Below are 17,151 nucleotides of genomic sequence, written 5' to 3'. Positions count from 1 at the left end.
TCTATTGTTAGCACAGTCTGTTTGCAAGTCCTGAGGCTCTTAGGACATCAATCTTTGAGCCTAGTTTCAAGGGCCATTGTGATGGGACGTTGTGTGTTAAAGGCAAAATACTTTCTCATCCTTCTTCCACCTAGCACTGAAGGGACAAGTGATTCATACTACTGCCTTGGTTGTTTGATGAAGGTCAATAGTTGGACTTGGGGGCACCCAGTGCACATCACTTTCGGCCACCTGCCTGGGCCAGCAGTGACTCCTGTAAACACTGAGGTGATTTCCCTTGGAAAGGGGTACGTGCTAGCTAGAGATTAGAATAGAATACAGCGAAAAAGTAACTCAAATTGTAGTTCTAGCTGCTACAATGATGGATCCAGTTGCTATGATCTGCTTCTGAGTTGTTTTTATCCTCCCTGAGGAGAAGTATAGTTCAGCATTCATCTAGTGTATTTTTGCCTTGCGGAGGACACAAGCAAAGGAGGACGGTTGTCGCACCCTTGGAGAGGCAGAACGCTGGCAGGAGCGCTTCCTGTGCTGGGCAGGAGCAGGGAGGTGCTCAACATAGACTGTCCTCTAATATTTGACATATTAGCTGTGTTGATGATCGCTTCTATAGTGCAAATGTTTATCAGTCAGAAAATGGGTAAAGAATGACCATGTTATTACTGGAAAGCTGTCAGGGCTGCAAAAGAAAGATGGAGGCTCTGGACCACAGTGGAGCGAGTGCTTATCCTGTAAGGGAGAGTTGAGGCCCTCCAGTAATATCTCCAGGAGATCCAGTCTTTCTGGCAGTGCTGTCTGGTCACATGAAAAGAACCTTGATTAGACAGGCATGATCCTAGATCCTTCTGGAAATTAATGCACACTTTTACAATTATAATATTGTTGAACAAAACAAGCACCATCTTGTGCAACTACGTAAACCATAAACTTTTTTGGCAAGGCAGATGTGGCATCTTCAGTGCCTGGAAAGCACCTAACATGCTGTGTGGGCTTACTTCGGTAATCCAAATTGCAAATGCTAAAAAGGCTTTGATTTTTTTCTTATTATTTTTTACAAAGTGGTTCTTGGCTTAATCTGGGTAGGCAAGAACTTCACAGACTGCATTGGGGCACTCTGCATGTTTCCTCAGGCCCTCATAATTAATCAATGTCGAGCTGTTCTTCCCTAACCCTCTGTAAGGAGGCACCTAAAGAAAACTGTCCCATAACTTTAGTTTTAGCTCTTTCGTATCAACTGCCTGAGAGAGATTTTTGATCTTCATGTGTTCTCTTTCTGAGGGAAGAGATCTTCCTGAGCTTTAACGGTTCCAGTGATACTCGGTATTTTGGGTGCAGACCAGAGAAGGCTTGGATGAGTTTGCATGATATAAGCTGAGTTTTCACTATATCCATAATATGGTTTGATGCTGGAAATGAGTATTCTATTTTTTTAGGTGGTCCTCTGGATCTCTCTGGTATATAGAACTGAATATCTGACACAAGGAATTAGCAAAAACAGAATTTCATGCTAGTAGCTCAAGCCCTCAAAGTTGTGATAAATGGTGAATGCAACTGTTTCTTCTAAAGGGGAATGTTTACCTGAATGTTTTATCATTACAGGTACACTGCACTGTCAGGCAGTTCTGCTTTTAAAGGTGTTTACATAGACAGTTGAAGTGTCTTACCAGTCTTTCAGGCTCTCTGACACCACACGCCGGGAGAGACTTTAGCCTGTTCCTTCTTGGTATATGTTTACAGTCCCTGGTGAGGTTTGCACCCTGAGTACTAAAAAGACATTACTGTACCTAGAGCAATTCTAAGCAAACTGTGATAGCCTGGCCCTTGACAAGAACTGGGCAGAAAGGGGGTCCAGCTTTACAGTGTTTTTACAGTCTGTTCCAGGTCTCTATAAAATATTTTAAATTACCTTTAGGTTTAAATTTTCCAATTTCCCATTCAACAGGTGTTGCCAGATTATATAGAGAGTGCAGCAGAAAAGGAACAAAAACATTAAAAAACCCCTCTGTGCTCTTGCAAATTTTGGCAAGTCTTTGACAGATGAGATTTAGAGGGAAAAAAAAAAAAAGAAAAAAAAGCAGTTGCCCCACCCAAACTAAAACAAGTGCAGACCTTGCTTTTCCCAGCTGTCATGGTTTTTAGTAATGCATGAGTCCTCAAAAGGTCCAGCAATACAGAGCCAATATGATTCTATATGAAAGTATTGAGCTTTTCTATTTTTCATCTAATTTAATTGGGAGGAAAAAAAGGGATGAGGACTTTTGTTGGGGGAAAAAAAACAAATTTCAGGGCTGCATGTTTTTGGAGTGGTTAAAAACCAACCCAAACCAGGCTTCAGGCAATGTTTTTTCAACTGCTTTAACCTCAAAGCGCAGAACAGACAGCTTTGTAGGCAACTGTAACACCAAGGTGATTATGGCCGTGACTCACACTTCCCTGCAAGGCATCCAGCTATCAACACACTTGGAGCGCCGGGCGCTGTGCATGCGAGCAGGGTGTCAGGCAGGGCCCGCTGGCAGCGCGCTGGGATGCTGCGGAGTTAGAGAGGAACCCGGATTCCCTCCGGCTCAAAGGCTTGGGAAGTGCAAGATGGGTTTAATTTCCCTCCTTTTCCTTGCTAATCCCTATGGGAGAAATCTTCCTTTGAACAGGTGGCTGGATCTGGGGGGTAATTAAAGGCCTAACTGTCTTACTGCTAAGCCGAGAATGGGAAGTGAGTGGAAAAGTGAAAGGGGCTGCTACTATAACGTCCTGTGGAAACCGTAATCCAGGAGTACGGCAGGGGGATTGGGAGTCAGGATTCCCTGGAAGAGAAGGTGAACTTGGAAAAGTCTGTGTCTGGGAATTGCTGTGGGCACCTTAGAGTACAGCTGATGGCTTAAAGAGAAGCCACTGTGTGGTATTGGCGTTGTCAGGGAACAAGCTGACAGAAAATGGAGACTATCAAAACTCAGTGACTCATTTGTGCTGTGTTGGTTGCTCCATCTCCAAAAGATAAGGCAAAAGCCCAGCTAACCTCAGGGAATGGAAACCACATTGGTAGTGGTATGGAGAATATTTTGAGGGAAGAAAGAAAGGATGGGGTGGTTTACCCTGAGAGACTGAAAAAAAAAAAGGGCAGGTATGTGTGTACAAAAATAATGAGCCCCTCCTGGACTGAATGTGGGGGAAGAGGACACATTCAGAAAGATGGCAAATTCAAAACTTACAGAAGAAAATAGTGAAAATATTGTGCTGCATTGTAGACTGTATGGAATGCAATTCTCAGCTCAGCAGGATGTCATTGGGAGAAATAAAGCATGGCTTTGGGAGGGTGCAGGTACACTATGGCAGCTGGTATCCTCAGATGATATAAGGAGAAGTTTATAAGCTTAAAAAAAGCAACTGGAAATATAAAGCTGCACTTCAACTACCAGGGCCCCTTGAAAGGTTATTTGGGTTCCTCCAGCCTCAGCGATAAGTTTTTCAGCACTGACTCAAGTGCCTGGTACTGGATATTGTTTGCGGCAGGGCCCTGGGCAAGCCAGGCTGATGTGACTCAGTATTGCCCTTCCCGAGTGAGTTGTTTGGCTTTGCACATCTTATGTTTGCAGAGGTGAGGCAGAGTGAGTAATGTTTCCGTTCCATTAAAGAAAATGGAATGGCAAAGACCCTTAATTTTTTAAAATATTCAAGACATACGTGTTTCATTTTAAGTTCCCTTCAGGCAAAGTCAACTTTGATAGTCAGCTTAAACAGCATTATAGACCATATTGTTATTGTCATAAAAACAAAATACACAGTGCATTGCTTTGAGAAACCAAATGAAAATGGTAATTTTTGTCTCCCTCCCTCCTTTTCTCACTCGCTTCAGTTTTTAATAAGTGACCGTGATAGAGACCCTCAGTGTAACCTGCACTGCTCCAGATCCCAATCCAAGCCCCTCTGTGCTTCCGATGGCAGAACGTACGAGTCCATGTGTGACTACCAGAGAGCTAAATGCCGAGAAGCAAGCCTGAGCGTGACACATCGCGGACGCTGCAAAGGTAGGTGCATTTCTAACGCCTCTGTGGGGAGGAATGGGAGTCCTGCCTAAGCAGACTGAACTCACAGGCCCACCTGCAGAGTAATCTGATTCAAATTGTTTTTGTCAGGATGGCCATCTAGGCCTGGGGGTGGATGGCAGGAGTAAGAACTTACTGAATTACAATGAAAAAAAGGCAAAAGTGCCAAAGACATCACTGGAAGGGGAAAAAAAAAAAGGCCCAAACTTGTCTATGGATCAAAAGGAGTTGGCTGCATGGAAATGCAGAATCACATCCTTAAAGAAGTCTCCCTTGCTCCCTTCTCTGGTGTTTAACTGAGTTACTGGGAACAGTAGGAATGTGGAGTAAGGAAGAAAGTATGTGCACGAGATGCATATGCCTGGGAAAGGGCTAGACAGCCTTTTTGTGCTGAGCTAATTAAGACGACAAAATGCTTGCAAGTCTTTACATGGCCTCTTTTTTCTTTTTGCCTGTTTGCTGTTATAGCTGCAATTGGAAATAAGCACACTGTTTCCTTGCCATCTCGGCTTTTCTTCAGCATAGTCTGAAGATGAAGTTGCAACTTTTCTTAGGAATGTTGGTTTCTTGTCATACAAATGATTTGCTTCTGCAGTGAAGTGAAAAATCAAGTTGAGTGCATTTCCTGAGAGCACAGTTGGCTCAGAGGGCAGATGGTGCAGATGTTTTTAGCAATTGGTTAAAGTGACAGGAGAAACTTGTAAAAATCCCTGTGGAAGGATAAATGGACATGTGTTTAAACTTGACTTTTTAAGGACTCTTACTATTATAAAAGTGCATTTTGTCAGAATTGCTTGGTCTAAAATAGACATTCCATTTGAATGTAGAAATGAGCTTTTTTAGGTGAAATATAAGCATGACAAGAAATATAGGTTTCTTCTAAATGGTTACTCATTAGAAGGCAGCTTGCTTGTATGTATGTACCCCTGCTGAATGCATCTATGGCAGCTTTTCCCATATCACATAGGAAAGGGCCTTTGAATCATGCTGCTTTCTCATTACTGCAAGCCCAGAATTTGGCTCCCAGGAGCCCCAGGAATCTTTGTAACTAGCACACTTGCAAGTAACACAGTAAGAAGTGGTCGGATGGAAGTTCTGTCTTTGCTATCATTTCTTGAGCACAGTGGCTTAGCTAGGAAACTCCATGACTGATGGTGACACATGAACTGACACTCTCCAGTCACTTAAAACATGAGCCTTACACAGAAGTCTGCTCTGGAAGCAGAGATGCTGATTGTCAAGCTGCACAGCCTGCTGTAAAGCATGCATGTGGAGTCCCAAAGAAGTAAAAGATTTTTTTATTAAGCACAGGTAACTTTTCCTTTTACCTTTCTCAACTACAACTGAAATGTTTAGCTGAAACCTCTCATGTTCTCCTCTGCCCTTTTCCTTTACTCTGTGTTACTCTACAGCCCTACATCTAGGGGCATTTGACAACTGCAAGTCCTACTCTTAACCCGCTATCTAATGCTCCAACTAATTGCTGGGAAGTGGGAATATACTTTTAACGACTATGTTCAAATTTAACTTTACTGGTAACTTCCATGTGTGCTGCTATGGAAAAATACTTTGCTTTTCTAGTCATGTTAGAAATATGGCCTCCGGTTATGCATAAAGGTCACTGCTCTTGGCAAATACAGTCAGTTGCAAGACAGGTATGTGTGTGACTACAGGTTCTTGGCTAGGTTTGTCTGTATCTTATACTCTCAGAAAGAAAGGTATCACCAGCAGTTTTCAAGCATCATCTACCACAGCAGTAGGGCACCTGGTTTACGCTGAACAGCCTTCATTCTCTCTGCATGACAAAATGACAGAGACACTCTGAAGGGATCTCCCATAGAACTGGAAGGGATCCTGTGGTCATCGAGCCCTGGCAGCAATAATTGTGACAAACACCCTACCGAATGGCTCTTACAAAATGAGCAATTTTAGCTTGTGCTTCTCTGAGGAGCAGAAAAAAAAAAAGTGGGTAATTAAAATAAGGAGAAGAGGAAGCATATTGTAGACAGCAAGGCCACAATATTGTACCTCAGTCTACCATAGTTTTTTACTTTCATGTTCTCATAACTAAAACTATACTTGTATCAAGACAAGCAGAAGGGTTTCCATAGTGAGAACAGAACCTTTTGATTCAGTTTAGCTCTCTGCTCTATCTCAAGAACTTAAGGACCTTTAAAAATGAAATCTTGCTTCCCCCTTGGGAACTATAACTCTTATTCAGCTCTTGCTCCTTGCCAGTTTCTGTAGGTACTTCTCAGTGAAATTGTTCCAGCACTAAGCCATCCATCTCCCTCCCAAACCTCCCCCCACCTGATGAAGGGTTAAAAGTCAGGAGTAGCTTAAAACAACGAGGCCGAGGGCATCCATGACAAATGGAGCCACTGATGGGAACGCGGAGAATAGTTCCAGATGGTGTAGCTGTGCATAAAATACACGCCCAGGCACTTGTACCTGGATCTCTTGTCAGCAGATATCTTATGATCATATGTTAAATAACAGATTTTTGCATCAGAATTTTGCAGTTTTGAAGGACAAGAACTTGTTAAATGGAATTTGGCAAACATCACGATTATGTAGCGGTTGTGAGAAAAAAGGAGGTGGTGTGCTCTGAAAGCTTTCCCGAGAGATTTTTAGTAGATGGGTTTGAAACTCAGTCGGCTACAGAGCTTGTTCTGAGATCACAAGTCACACATGAAGAATAAACCTATCTGTAAGTTACTGCTAGGAACTGTAACAGGAGTCTTCAGCCCATGCTGCTGAGACACCTGACTGCACACAAGAATTGGCTGATGGTATTGGGAAGGAAAGTCTCATTCTGACTGATGCATTTACTTGAAGGTAATATTTCTCCTCTGTCTGCTTTCTTAGTCTGTTAGGTCCATGTGTCTTTGAAATTTTTTATTCCTGGTCAAGGGAGAGGAAAATGGGTCCCTCATGGGCAGCATACTGGGCAATAAAATCTAAATGAAGTCCTCGATTACTTTACAAATTTAGCCATGTTTTTAGAGATGCTTCACGTCAGGAACTCTGTAATAACACAGGTGTCTGGGTATCAAAGAGGGAGCAAAGTATGCCAGCATGAATAGAAAAATGTTGGAGATGGCTGGTGTGGGACTTCTCACAAGTGAAGGGGAAACAAACGGGAGAATGGAGAATGATTGACACCCTGTGGGACACAGGCACATTTTTGTAGTTTCCTCAGCTTCCATTTTTGCCTATTTTATGCAAAGGCCATAGTTTGCTGGCTTGAATACGTGGATATGAATTTGCAAACTTCAGTGTCGCTGGACTGTTTTGTGCCTGAGTGACCTGGCCTGTATGTGAGACAGTTACCTAATGTAACTATAAATAGGTCAAAAGCTGTTTGGATCAAACCTTTTTTCTTTGAGCTTTTGGTAAAAACAAAGTAAAATTAAAGCTAAATAGCTAGTTTTTTTGTGGTTACGTAATACAAACTTGCCGCTGGCCTTATGTAGGTGCCTGAAGATCTAGTACTTCCTATTAGGATAGTTTGGATCTTCACACCCCGTTCTGTGGTATCGAACAGACACTTTCTGGTGAAGAGTGTGCTGGAATTCCTGGGGCCCATTCATAGATGTGCTATGTGTGTTATGGAGTAGTCTCATTTGGATAAGCTTGGTGACTGCTCACAGAAAAGATAATCATGTTGACTTCACTGCAAAATCCAAAATTTGCAAAATCCTGAATTTTGCAAATTAGGCCCTGTATGTTGAAAACAATCAGTCAGTATCCTAGTTGCCAGATACCAACTTTACAGTAACAAATTTTCTTCAAAATGCAGTCTGAGCATCAGTAACTTTGTCCTAATTTTCAAGGTATTTAAGGTCAAATAATTAAACAATACATTTAGAAAAGTAATCTTGTGTTTTTTTTTTTTTTTTCTCTCCACTTAATACAGGGGAGAGAACCTTATTTAGATTCAGTCTGGACAATGAAAATGGAATGCATTAATGCATAGGTGTATGAGCCTACCTCTTAGCATCAGGCTTTAGTAAAATTTGCAATACATCTTAAATTTGGGTAAGCTATTTGGCAGCTACTCTTTAATCCTTGGCACTTATGTCATATTTTACATTTTCTAATTAACAAAGCAAAAATAGTAAGATGAAGTCATCCCACTGAAATCACATGTTGATGCAAACATTATAAAAATACCAATCTATGAGGAGGAGAAGGAATTTGACAGTCCTTTTAAAAACAAATTGGTAAATGTTGATATTAAAGGCACTGTTTTTACTGGAACTCAATTATGAAACTACAGACAGAAGAAGATAACCGTACACATACACCTCCAGCCAGTGTGGTGTAGACAACTTTTCCAAGTCAAGGCTGTAAAAGGACTGAAATGACCTTTGTAGATCAATGAGGAAGGATGGGAGGAATAAGTAGTGCTGAGTGCTCAGGAACAGGGGGCAGAAATGTTTCTTCTCTACACATCAGCAGCAATTTCTGAAATGACACTGCTTGAGCCAAGGGTTGAAATGAGAGAGAGGACGTTGCAAGAAAAATGAGCTCTTAAACTTGGTGGTGTAGGGATGGTATGCTAGAGTGAGGTCTACTGAGTGCTAGCAGTTAGCTTGATCTATGAAGGCCGGTTAAAATTGCCAGGAGAGACGTTATCACCATAGCAATAATATGCTTGTATTGTCATCTCTGTCTAGTAAGACCTTCACTTGTGTGGATATTTGTATGCTCATTAGACAAATTGGACAAAGATCTGAGTTAGACTCCCTTCTGGCTGGACTCCAAATATCTCTGTGCTGCAGGTGATACTACAAAATGCTCGTTCCTACCAGATGTGTGGTAAAGCCTCCAGCCTGTCACGTAGCTACTGCTGTGTATGAACGTGGTGGGTGCGCCAGCACTGAAGTAGACGTGCTGTGGAAATGCCTTATGCGTCTGCTTCATCGTCAGAAGAGAGGAGAAAATATTGCATCTGCATAACAATGTTAACTAGATATACTTGTCTGCAGCCCTGTGTCCTGCAGACTAGAAACCACATGTGAATTTGTGCTTTGGTTGTCACATGAGAGACTAGCCATTCTCCTTCTTAAGCTTGTGGCACTGTATGATCTATGAAGGGTTTTGCTTCTTAGTTGTGTCCTGTGAAGCAGAACATGAAAGCCTGCATTTTAATTCAACAGCTATAAAACGGAAGGTGCAGCCATGCCATCTGATTCTGTAGTAATGTACTATCTCCTTAAGGCTAGGCTCCTAAGCTTGAACAGGAGATCTGCGTGTGATAGCTAGGTGATCTGGTTAGCAATATTACTTTTCATCCCAAGTAGAATGTGTTTAAATAGACAGTGCTGCTGGCAGAACTGTCAGGACTGTGACTGCATGTAAACAAGTTCTGATAATATGGTCACTTATGCAAGTGGAAAAAAAGTTCTGTCAGGTTATGTCAAGGCTTCTCTGAATTCAGTGCAAGTTTAATTCATGAAAGCCACGATTAGAAGGGGCATAAGGCCATGGGGAGGGATCACTCAGCGAATGAGTCAATGGCTGAATTGCTATAGGTTAGGTAGTCTGGTTTTGTAACCTACTGAGTACCTAGTCACCTGCTGTTAATAATTGCTTTTTCCAAATGAGAAAAGGGTTGATTGACATAATTCCAGAAGGCCTATGAAATACTGCTTAGAGTACATTAATGTGATGCATTTAAAATGAACCTGGCTAGTCATTGTTAGCAAATCTGAAACTTGGTCTTTTAAAATCGCAAGTTGCATAAATAAGGTACTTGGCTGGAAAGTTTTATTGTGTATCTTAATCAAAACTGATTATTTATAGCACTGTTGTTTGGTTCAGCAGCTAGTTATGCTTAGATGGAAAGTGCAAATTCAATTGATCTGGGAGCCCAGGTCAGCTTTCTAATTCAGTGGTAGTATTGATTCGGCTGTGAAAGTTCAAGCGCTAGGTTGAAGCAGAATGTAGGATCTTCAGGGATTCAGTAGAGAAGCTTTGGTAAACAGTGTGACAGCACTGACAGAAGGGGGTTTCAACTTCGATGACTCTTTATGGTGCTGCTGAAGGATCTGCTGACCAGTTTTTGCAGTTTCTGCACTGAAAACCTTCCAGTGAGTGGAAGAGGGATGTACAGCACCCCATAGAAACACATGCTTGCTATTTTTCTGTGCTTTCCAGGCTTGAACAGTAGTACCCTTAGCTATTTGATTTACAAATGCAGACACCACGTGTGTGCTGTATCCCTGCAGAACAGAATTCTCCTTTTGACCCATAGGTAATCAATGTAAGGCTTAGCTGGATCTATGCCCTGTGCCAGTGAGCTGGACCTGGAAGGGGTTTAAGGTCATGTGAGGTGCTGGCATTGTGTAAAATGGAAGCAGAGCTGAGATCTTAACCCTCTCGGAATGCTCACAGAGCAAATGTCTTTCCTTAGCAGCAAAGTGAGTAACTGATATAAGGAAGTGTAATGTATGTTTGGTCCTATCAGTTGGAGCCTTGCTTGAACATGGAAAGGTGGAATTTCGAGGTGTGGGGTAGGGAAGGGAAGGTTAGTTATTTTAGCGTCTTGCTGGGAGACTTCCTCAGGGAAATTAGTCAGCTAACTCATAGCTTGATTGCGTGGGTTCACACTTGTTTGGGGCATTGTCAGTGCTAACTCATGTCTGCCTTTCAAGTGTGCAGGTAATGGTTCTTGATGCCTTGTGTGTGTTTGTTTTTTCCCAGCTGCACTGTATAGCTGTAGCTTTTGAAGAGGCCAAATGGTATTTGCAATCTGAGCCTGTTTTGCCTCTGTGTTTGTAGATGCTGGCCAAAGCAAGTGTCGATTAGAGAGAGCTCAAGCACTGGAACAAGCAAAGAAGCCCCAGGAAGCAGTCTTCATCCCAGAGTGCAATGAGGATGGATCATTCACACAGGTAAAATGTCCATTGGTCTCTAGCAGCCAGGTTCTTGGAGGCTGCAAGAGATTTGTTGTTATGAGGAGAGCAGTGCAGTTATACTGGTTTCCTCACCTGGAGTGAAGGGGGCTGCAAGCTGAGGCCTGTTTAATCAAGTGGGAAGTCTGATTCAGGCACAGAATGTACCTTAAGACATGCATGTGTATTGACATCCACCTCCAGCATTGCTTAGAAATTGTCATCTTTGCTAAAAGTTGCAGGGGAGGCCACGTGTTCTCTGGAGATGATCTGCAAAGAGAAATGTGGTTCACAGAACAGGCTGACTTCCACTGCTGTTGCCAGTGCTTCATAAATCCCAGCAAAAGAGAGGAGCTCCCTAGAGCTCTCTTGAGTCTCACCTCTGCACAGCATTTAGCAATAGACTCTTGCTTCCTGTGCTGTTCTCCATTGTGCTCTGGGTGCCTGAAATGAAGGTGATGAGACTGGCCATGACACCTCTTTGTTTGGATTTTTGATTGTGTAGTATTCACTTGCTGGGGCTAAGTAGACTGCTTCTCGTAAGAAATAACTACTTCAGGCAGGGAGAGCAGAGGAGCCATACAGGCTTCTTGTGGTTTGACCTTTAAGATTTATGCAAAATGAACAGTCATGGCCACTGAGCAGCATTCACAGATGATTTTGTTTGGAGCAGACCTACAGACTTTCACAGAAATTAAGTAGTTGTGGCAAAACATAATCCAAAATATAATCAATATTGTTTCAAAAAGATGAGAAAGACTAGAAGCTCTGGGGCTTGTTCAAATACTTCGTGATGCCTGCAGGAAGAGGAAAGATTTTTTTTTTTCTGATAACCCACTAAATCTTTATTCCCTCCAGCTTTACCCTTCCATTATTATCTGGTGTGTAGGAGTATTTTCATTTTGTTTTTTATAGTGAGATGGGAAAAAAATATCTGTTATGCCAACTTCTTTGCATACTACTTTAGAGTAGCATCCTATTTGTGTATAATGTGGACCATTTTGGAAAGGTAGGGAGTGAGAGGAGGTAAGTGTTCTGTGTTGAGCTTTATAGTTCAAGAAAGAAAGGAGAACAAGGTTGAGTCCTCAAAGTCTCCTCTCAGCAGCCCCGCACTGTCTGGAAGGTAGAGGGTGCAAGTGAAATTTTTACCCTAAGCTGGAATGAGAGTGCAGCTGATAAAAACTGTTTGAAACAAAGCTTTGTTTGGTAGCTTGGTACTAGTGTCTGGATGGTTAAGCAGTTGATGGGCTACTTTCCTGCATTCCCAGACCAATATGGGTTGCCAGGATTTTCAGTGAAGGAGCAGCATGAAATTGCTGACAACTCAAATGCTCTGAGCTGGAAGCCAAGCAACAGTTTTCCTTCATTCACTCCTTTTAAAAACAGATCATGAACACTAAAGTGCTTTTGTTTTACCTGGCATAAGGAAGGAAGCTTCTGATTCCTTTTTAAGTGTCATTATTATGAAAGGAATGATAGGAATTTCAGTTAGTGTGCTGTGTTCCACATACCTTAGGAACCAGTTTCATCATTTGTACTGCGGCATTTAAGGTCGTTGTCCCCACATGAGATGTCAATGAAAAACAGTTGCTGAGGAAGATAACAGGTTTCATCCTGCTTTTGAGACAAGTGTTTCTTTTAACTTCTGTTCCAAATTAGTTTAATTTAAAAGGGTGATTAAAATGCAGAATGTTGAGCAGTCTAAACTAGTTTTGCTTCTAGCAGCTCATATCTTGTCTGGCGGGGGTCATTTGGGTGCTGCATTTCCTGTCCAGAGAATTTGTCTGAGCCTGAGGGAAAACTTCCTTACCCTAAGAGTGACTGCAACAGGTTACCCAGAGAGGTTGTGGAGTCTCCTTCTTTGCAGATGTTCAGAAGCTGCCTGGACACAATCCTATGCAACATGCTCCAAGTGTCCCTGCTTGAATGGGGACTGTTCGGATAGATGATGTCTAGAAGTCCCTTTCAAGCTCAGCCATTCTGTCATCGTGTGAATTGGCACCTCCAGGTTTGTTTCTGCACAGAAACTACCTAGGCCAGTTTGTGAAATGTCTGAGGCCTTCCTGAAGTCAGCTCATACCAGCTTATTCTTGTTTGATATCTGGACAGTAGCTCTATGCAGACTTAATCTCAACTGGGAGGTCCAGAACAGAGCAACATGTCTGGACAAAGTTTCTAGGAGGAATACCTACCATGTTCCTCAATCTTGAAACCCCATCTCATCAAAGAACTAAGTAGACTCCCACATTTTCAACTGTACCCTGTATTTAGAGTTGACTGGGGACTCTTTTCAACAACTCATCCCTTTCGCAGATTTATAGAGATATTCCGAGCAAAATTTAATTTTAATATTTATTTTGATAAAATAAATTCTGCTCAGAGGGGAAAGTGAGATGTATGCACATCTTGCATAAGAGTATAAAATGTCTGGTAATAGCACTAATCTAGTATGTGGGTATCCTATCTTGAGCTGAGTCCAAAACCAAGCTTCTGTTGTAGGTACATACACAGTAGCCTATAGTGCCCAAATCTTCCTTGTCATCTTTCAAAAGATCTGGGATTTTGTTGCAGAATTATTGGAAATTCTGGAATTTTGTAGAAGGGAAAACCATGAACAATGCTGCACCCATATAATCTCTTTTCCTTGTCTGCAAATCTAGAACAATGCCAAAGTGTTGTCGCTGACTCTATTGCTTTGCTTGTTAATCTTCCTAGGCAGGGCTAGTCATAATGTGTTCTGTGTACTTTGTCAAGGGGAACAGGCAACTGTCAAATCAGTGATTTCCATTAGGGTCTTTATGCAATGCATCAGCTGCTTGCTTTATTCTAGGAGTTCATGTATTGTAAAGATCTCCTCAAATGTTTTGGTACTGCTTGTACATCTGAAAATGTAGCATGGATTTGCAGCATGGAAGAGGTGGTGGCATGGCCAGCATGATGGGAGGACAGTGAGAGCAGAGCTGGTGAACTGCTCTGGAAATGGAGCAGGGCTTTTCCTGTGCCCTTCAATCCTGTGTGGGGAATACAACTTCCTATAAAAAGTCTGTCTGCATTTAGCCCATAGCAATAAAAGCATACAGATAAAACATGAGTTATATCAAAGATTCTTATGTTGTGAATAAGTTATTTGATTAATTAAGACTTGATTAATTATATCCGATTGAGATTGCATACTGCTGTGCAGAGCTCTCCATCACTAAAACCAGTTTCTGTTTCCAAGACTCGCTCTCTCCTTTTGTTGTTATGCTCTATTTTGCATAAATGCCATTCCCTTTCCATGCTGCACTTAACCTGCTGTGATCTGTTCTTCATAAACAACAGGCTCTATTGGGTAATCTGCACACTTCCTTTTGCTGCTTAGTGCCATTGGGCGTGTTGCCATGGGCTGAGAGAAACTTGCATTCTTCACAGTTTTCCCCCAAGGAGTTTTTTAGACAAGGCTGCTGAAGTTTTAAACAGAATCAGTTTCAGACAGATGATAATGAACGTGAATAATTTCGACCCTGCTTTGGCAATATAGTCTTGTGTGGCTTTGTGGGGTGTCTTGCTTTTTGACACCTTGTTGCATTTTTCTAGGTTTAGTTTCTTTCCCTTGCAAGTTCCCATGCAAGTGGCTGAGAGCGATATTGTGCTTGGAGAGTTTCTTTGCATTTAGGGCTCTGAGGGCTGCAGCTGCTATTGCAGTTGTCACACAGCGCAGGGTTCTCTTCGAGCGAGCGTGTCAGTCACCCTTGTCTTCTGATGATGGAGTCAGTAGCTGGTTTTCATTAGATGGGAATCAGTGTCCAGAACACTCTCACATTTGACAATATAAGTCTGATAGTAACGTGTATCATGGCCCACAGCAATAGTTTCATTCTGTGTTATGCTGATTCTTGTACAAGGATTAGTGCAGTCCTAACTTCTCTGAAGCCACACAAGCAGACTCAGGAGATGCTCCCTTAGCACACAGTGCTCTTTCACAGCCTCAGTCTGTCTCTGCATGGGTTAGCATAGCACGAAGCTGGGCAGACTTACAAGCTCATCTCTCCATGCAGCAGAGTGCTGTGTGGCATCGTGTAGACATGTCCCGCGTTCCCTGTATATTCCATTATGCAGGGCTCATGCTCTGGCAATAGGACTTACCTCCCTTTTGGAAGGGAAAAGCACACACTTACTTGATTAAAGAGACTTTCTTTGTAAGGAATCTGAACTTCAGTTAGAAGATATTTCTGGCTTTTTTTGATTAAGGGAAGATACCCCTTCTGCAAAAGACAAAAGCTGGAACTTTGAATACCAGGATTTTCTTGCTAGCTATGAACTCACTTTCTTCTTCCATGTTTCATTTTGCCTTCTATCTGTACATTAAGCTAAAGATAACCCATGGCAAGGAGATGGCAGCTCAAATTGCATATGGTCTTTCTTCAAAGATGTACCAGTCAAGAGATCAAAGGAAGAGACTCTTAAAATATTTCTTTATGGGATGGGACACGGGTAAGGCCATTCTTAGTTGTCACAGTCATTTTCTGCACCTGAAGAAGGGGTCCTATGTGTTTTTAGGTTGGGAATCTCTTTTCTGAGTTGAAAATGGTATCTGTGCCAGAAAGGTTGTGTTGGAAATATGCTAGAATACAACTAGGATTTTCACCACAAATCACTTCTGTTTCTGGTTATATTAATAGTAAAAAAAAAATTCTGTGGAGCAAACATTTGAATGGTGCATAGATGTGAGGAAGGGGGCTGCTGTATAAAGCCCCCATAGGAATGTTTGTAAAATTTTTGGAAAGAATTAAATGTTAGCAGAGAATATCTCCCCCCCGCCCCACCCCCCCCAAAAAAAAAAAAAAAAGAAAAAGAAGGATTTAAGGTTTTAAAAGCAATCCTGAAGAAACTCAAACTTAAGATGCAGACTGATTGATAGCTCCCTAAAATTATCTACAGAGGAAAGGCAGGTTTCTGATAGTCAGCGAACTTTTAATATAGCAGAAAGAACACAAGAATGAGGGTCTGTGTCGTACAATAAGACATTTAAACGAGAACAGAGGTGCCATCGCTTAGAGCAAGTATAAATAGCACTGAGGCCAGTGTGCAGATTCCCTGCCACTCCTCTGGGGTCTAGAGGACATTCTAGATGAGCCTCAATAGCTTGAAAAATAAAAGACATGGTTAAAGAGTTCTCATGTGAATCCTTTTCCTGCTGTCTGGGTCAGGCCAGAGGACCTACTGTTTTTTGATGGCTTCTTTAGCTGTTTTTACAGTATTTACAAGTAGGAGCTGAACGCAGCCAGGCTTTGGTGTCTGCCACACGCCTGGTGAGAGGGAGGGCACGGCCTACACAGCAGTGGCTTCCAAACCTGAAAATGTTTTTTCCCCTCCTCTGAAATATTGTTTTGAATTCAGAAAGAATGTTTTGTTTCCCTTCTCCTTTCCACCCTCCATTACTAAAGAAGCCAGAAAACATTTGTGTTTGTCAGAGCTGCCATTGGATAGGAATCCTTTATCAAACTGTCTGAACAGCATTTACAGGAGAGTCTGAATACTCTTACTGTGTTCAGTACTCATCTGAGACCCTCTTAGAGCAAACTCCAGCTTTCTATAACCACAGAGACTGGTTTCAGCCATCCCAGAATTCCTGTCTTGCCTCTTCTATCTCCCTTTACCTGTTCATATATCTCTTCCCCATTTCTAGTTTCTTTTTTGAAAGCAAGCCTTTGATTCTTCTTTGTCAAAAGGCTGCAAAGGGATGATCCAACTAGCTTGCTGAGAAGTTTTGGACTGCTGTGGAAACCTGGTCTGGCCTTGACAGGGAGGTACTGAAGCAATCCCAACAATCGGCCTCTTCTCTCAGGAATTAAGAGGCAAAGGAGACTGCCAGTGACCATAGTTTTCATGTTTTCATATTTTAATGAATGTGATGAGGAAAAAGGCTCATTCAGTTGCTAGCATGTTAGCTGCTGCTTGATTTCACATACTGTCATGTGGGGAACAGAGGAGCAGCTCTCGTGCTCTTAATTTGGGCAATGGTGACAGTCATTTCTGTTGGATGTTTCCCTCATCCTTTTCATCCTTCAGCAGAGGCAGAATTGAGAGGACATTTCCCTTTTTCCTAAAAAGTAGAAATTGTCTTCCTGAATAATCAGATTCAGGTGCTACAGGATTTTAAAGTGTACTTTTTTTTTCAAGTGTACCTGTTGGTGAAGAATCAGTTGAAAGACTGCAATGCTTTACAGGTT

At 42.0% G+C, this 17,151-nt stretch overlaps 1 protein-coding gene across 3 annotated transcripts in view; it reads left to right on the top strand.

Annotated features, from left to right (window-relative positions):
- The window catches only part of SMOC1 (SPARC related modular calcium binding 1), a 118,243-nt gene that overhangs the window by 34,713 nt on the left and 66,379 nt on the right, over positions 1 to 17,151 (top strand). For all 3 annotated transcript variants that reach the window (XM_088536558.1, XM_088536557.1, XM_088536556.1), the window contains exons 2-3: positions 3,848 to 4,019; positions 10,827 to 10,939. In XM_088536558.1, the coding sequence (XP_088392684.1) occupies positions 3,848 to 4,019; positions 10,827 to 10,939 (285 nt within the window). The remainder of the gene's footprint in view (positions 1 to 3,847; positions 4,020 to 10,826; positions 10,940 to 17,151) is intronic.

The sequence above is a fragment of the Tinamus guttatus genome, unplaced genomic scaffold, assembly GCF_059628265.1.
Source record: "Tinamus guttatus ecotype Peru unplaced genomic scaffold, ASM5962826v1 Tinamus_guttatus_pri_ptg000676l, whole genome shotgun sequence".
Taxonomy (NCBI): Eukaryota; Metazoa; Chordata; class Aves; order Tinamiformes; family Tinamidae; genus Tinamus; species Tinamus guttatus.
The sequence above is the reverse complement of the archived record's forward strand: the minus strand, read 5'-3'. Positions and strand labels throughout refer to the sequence as shown.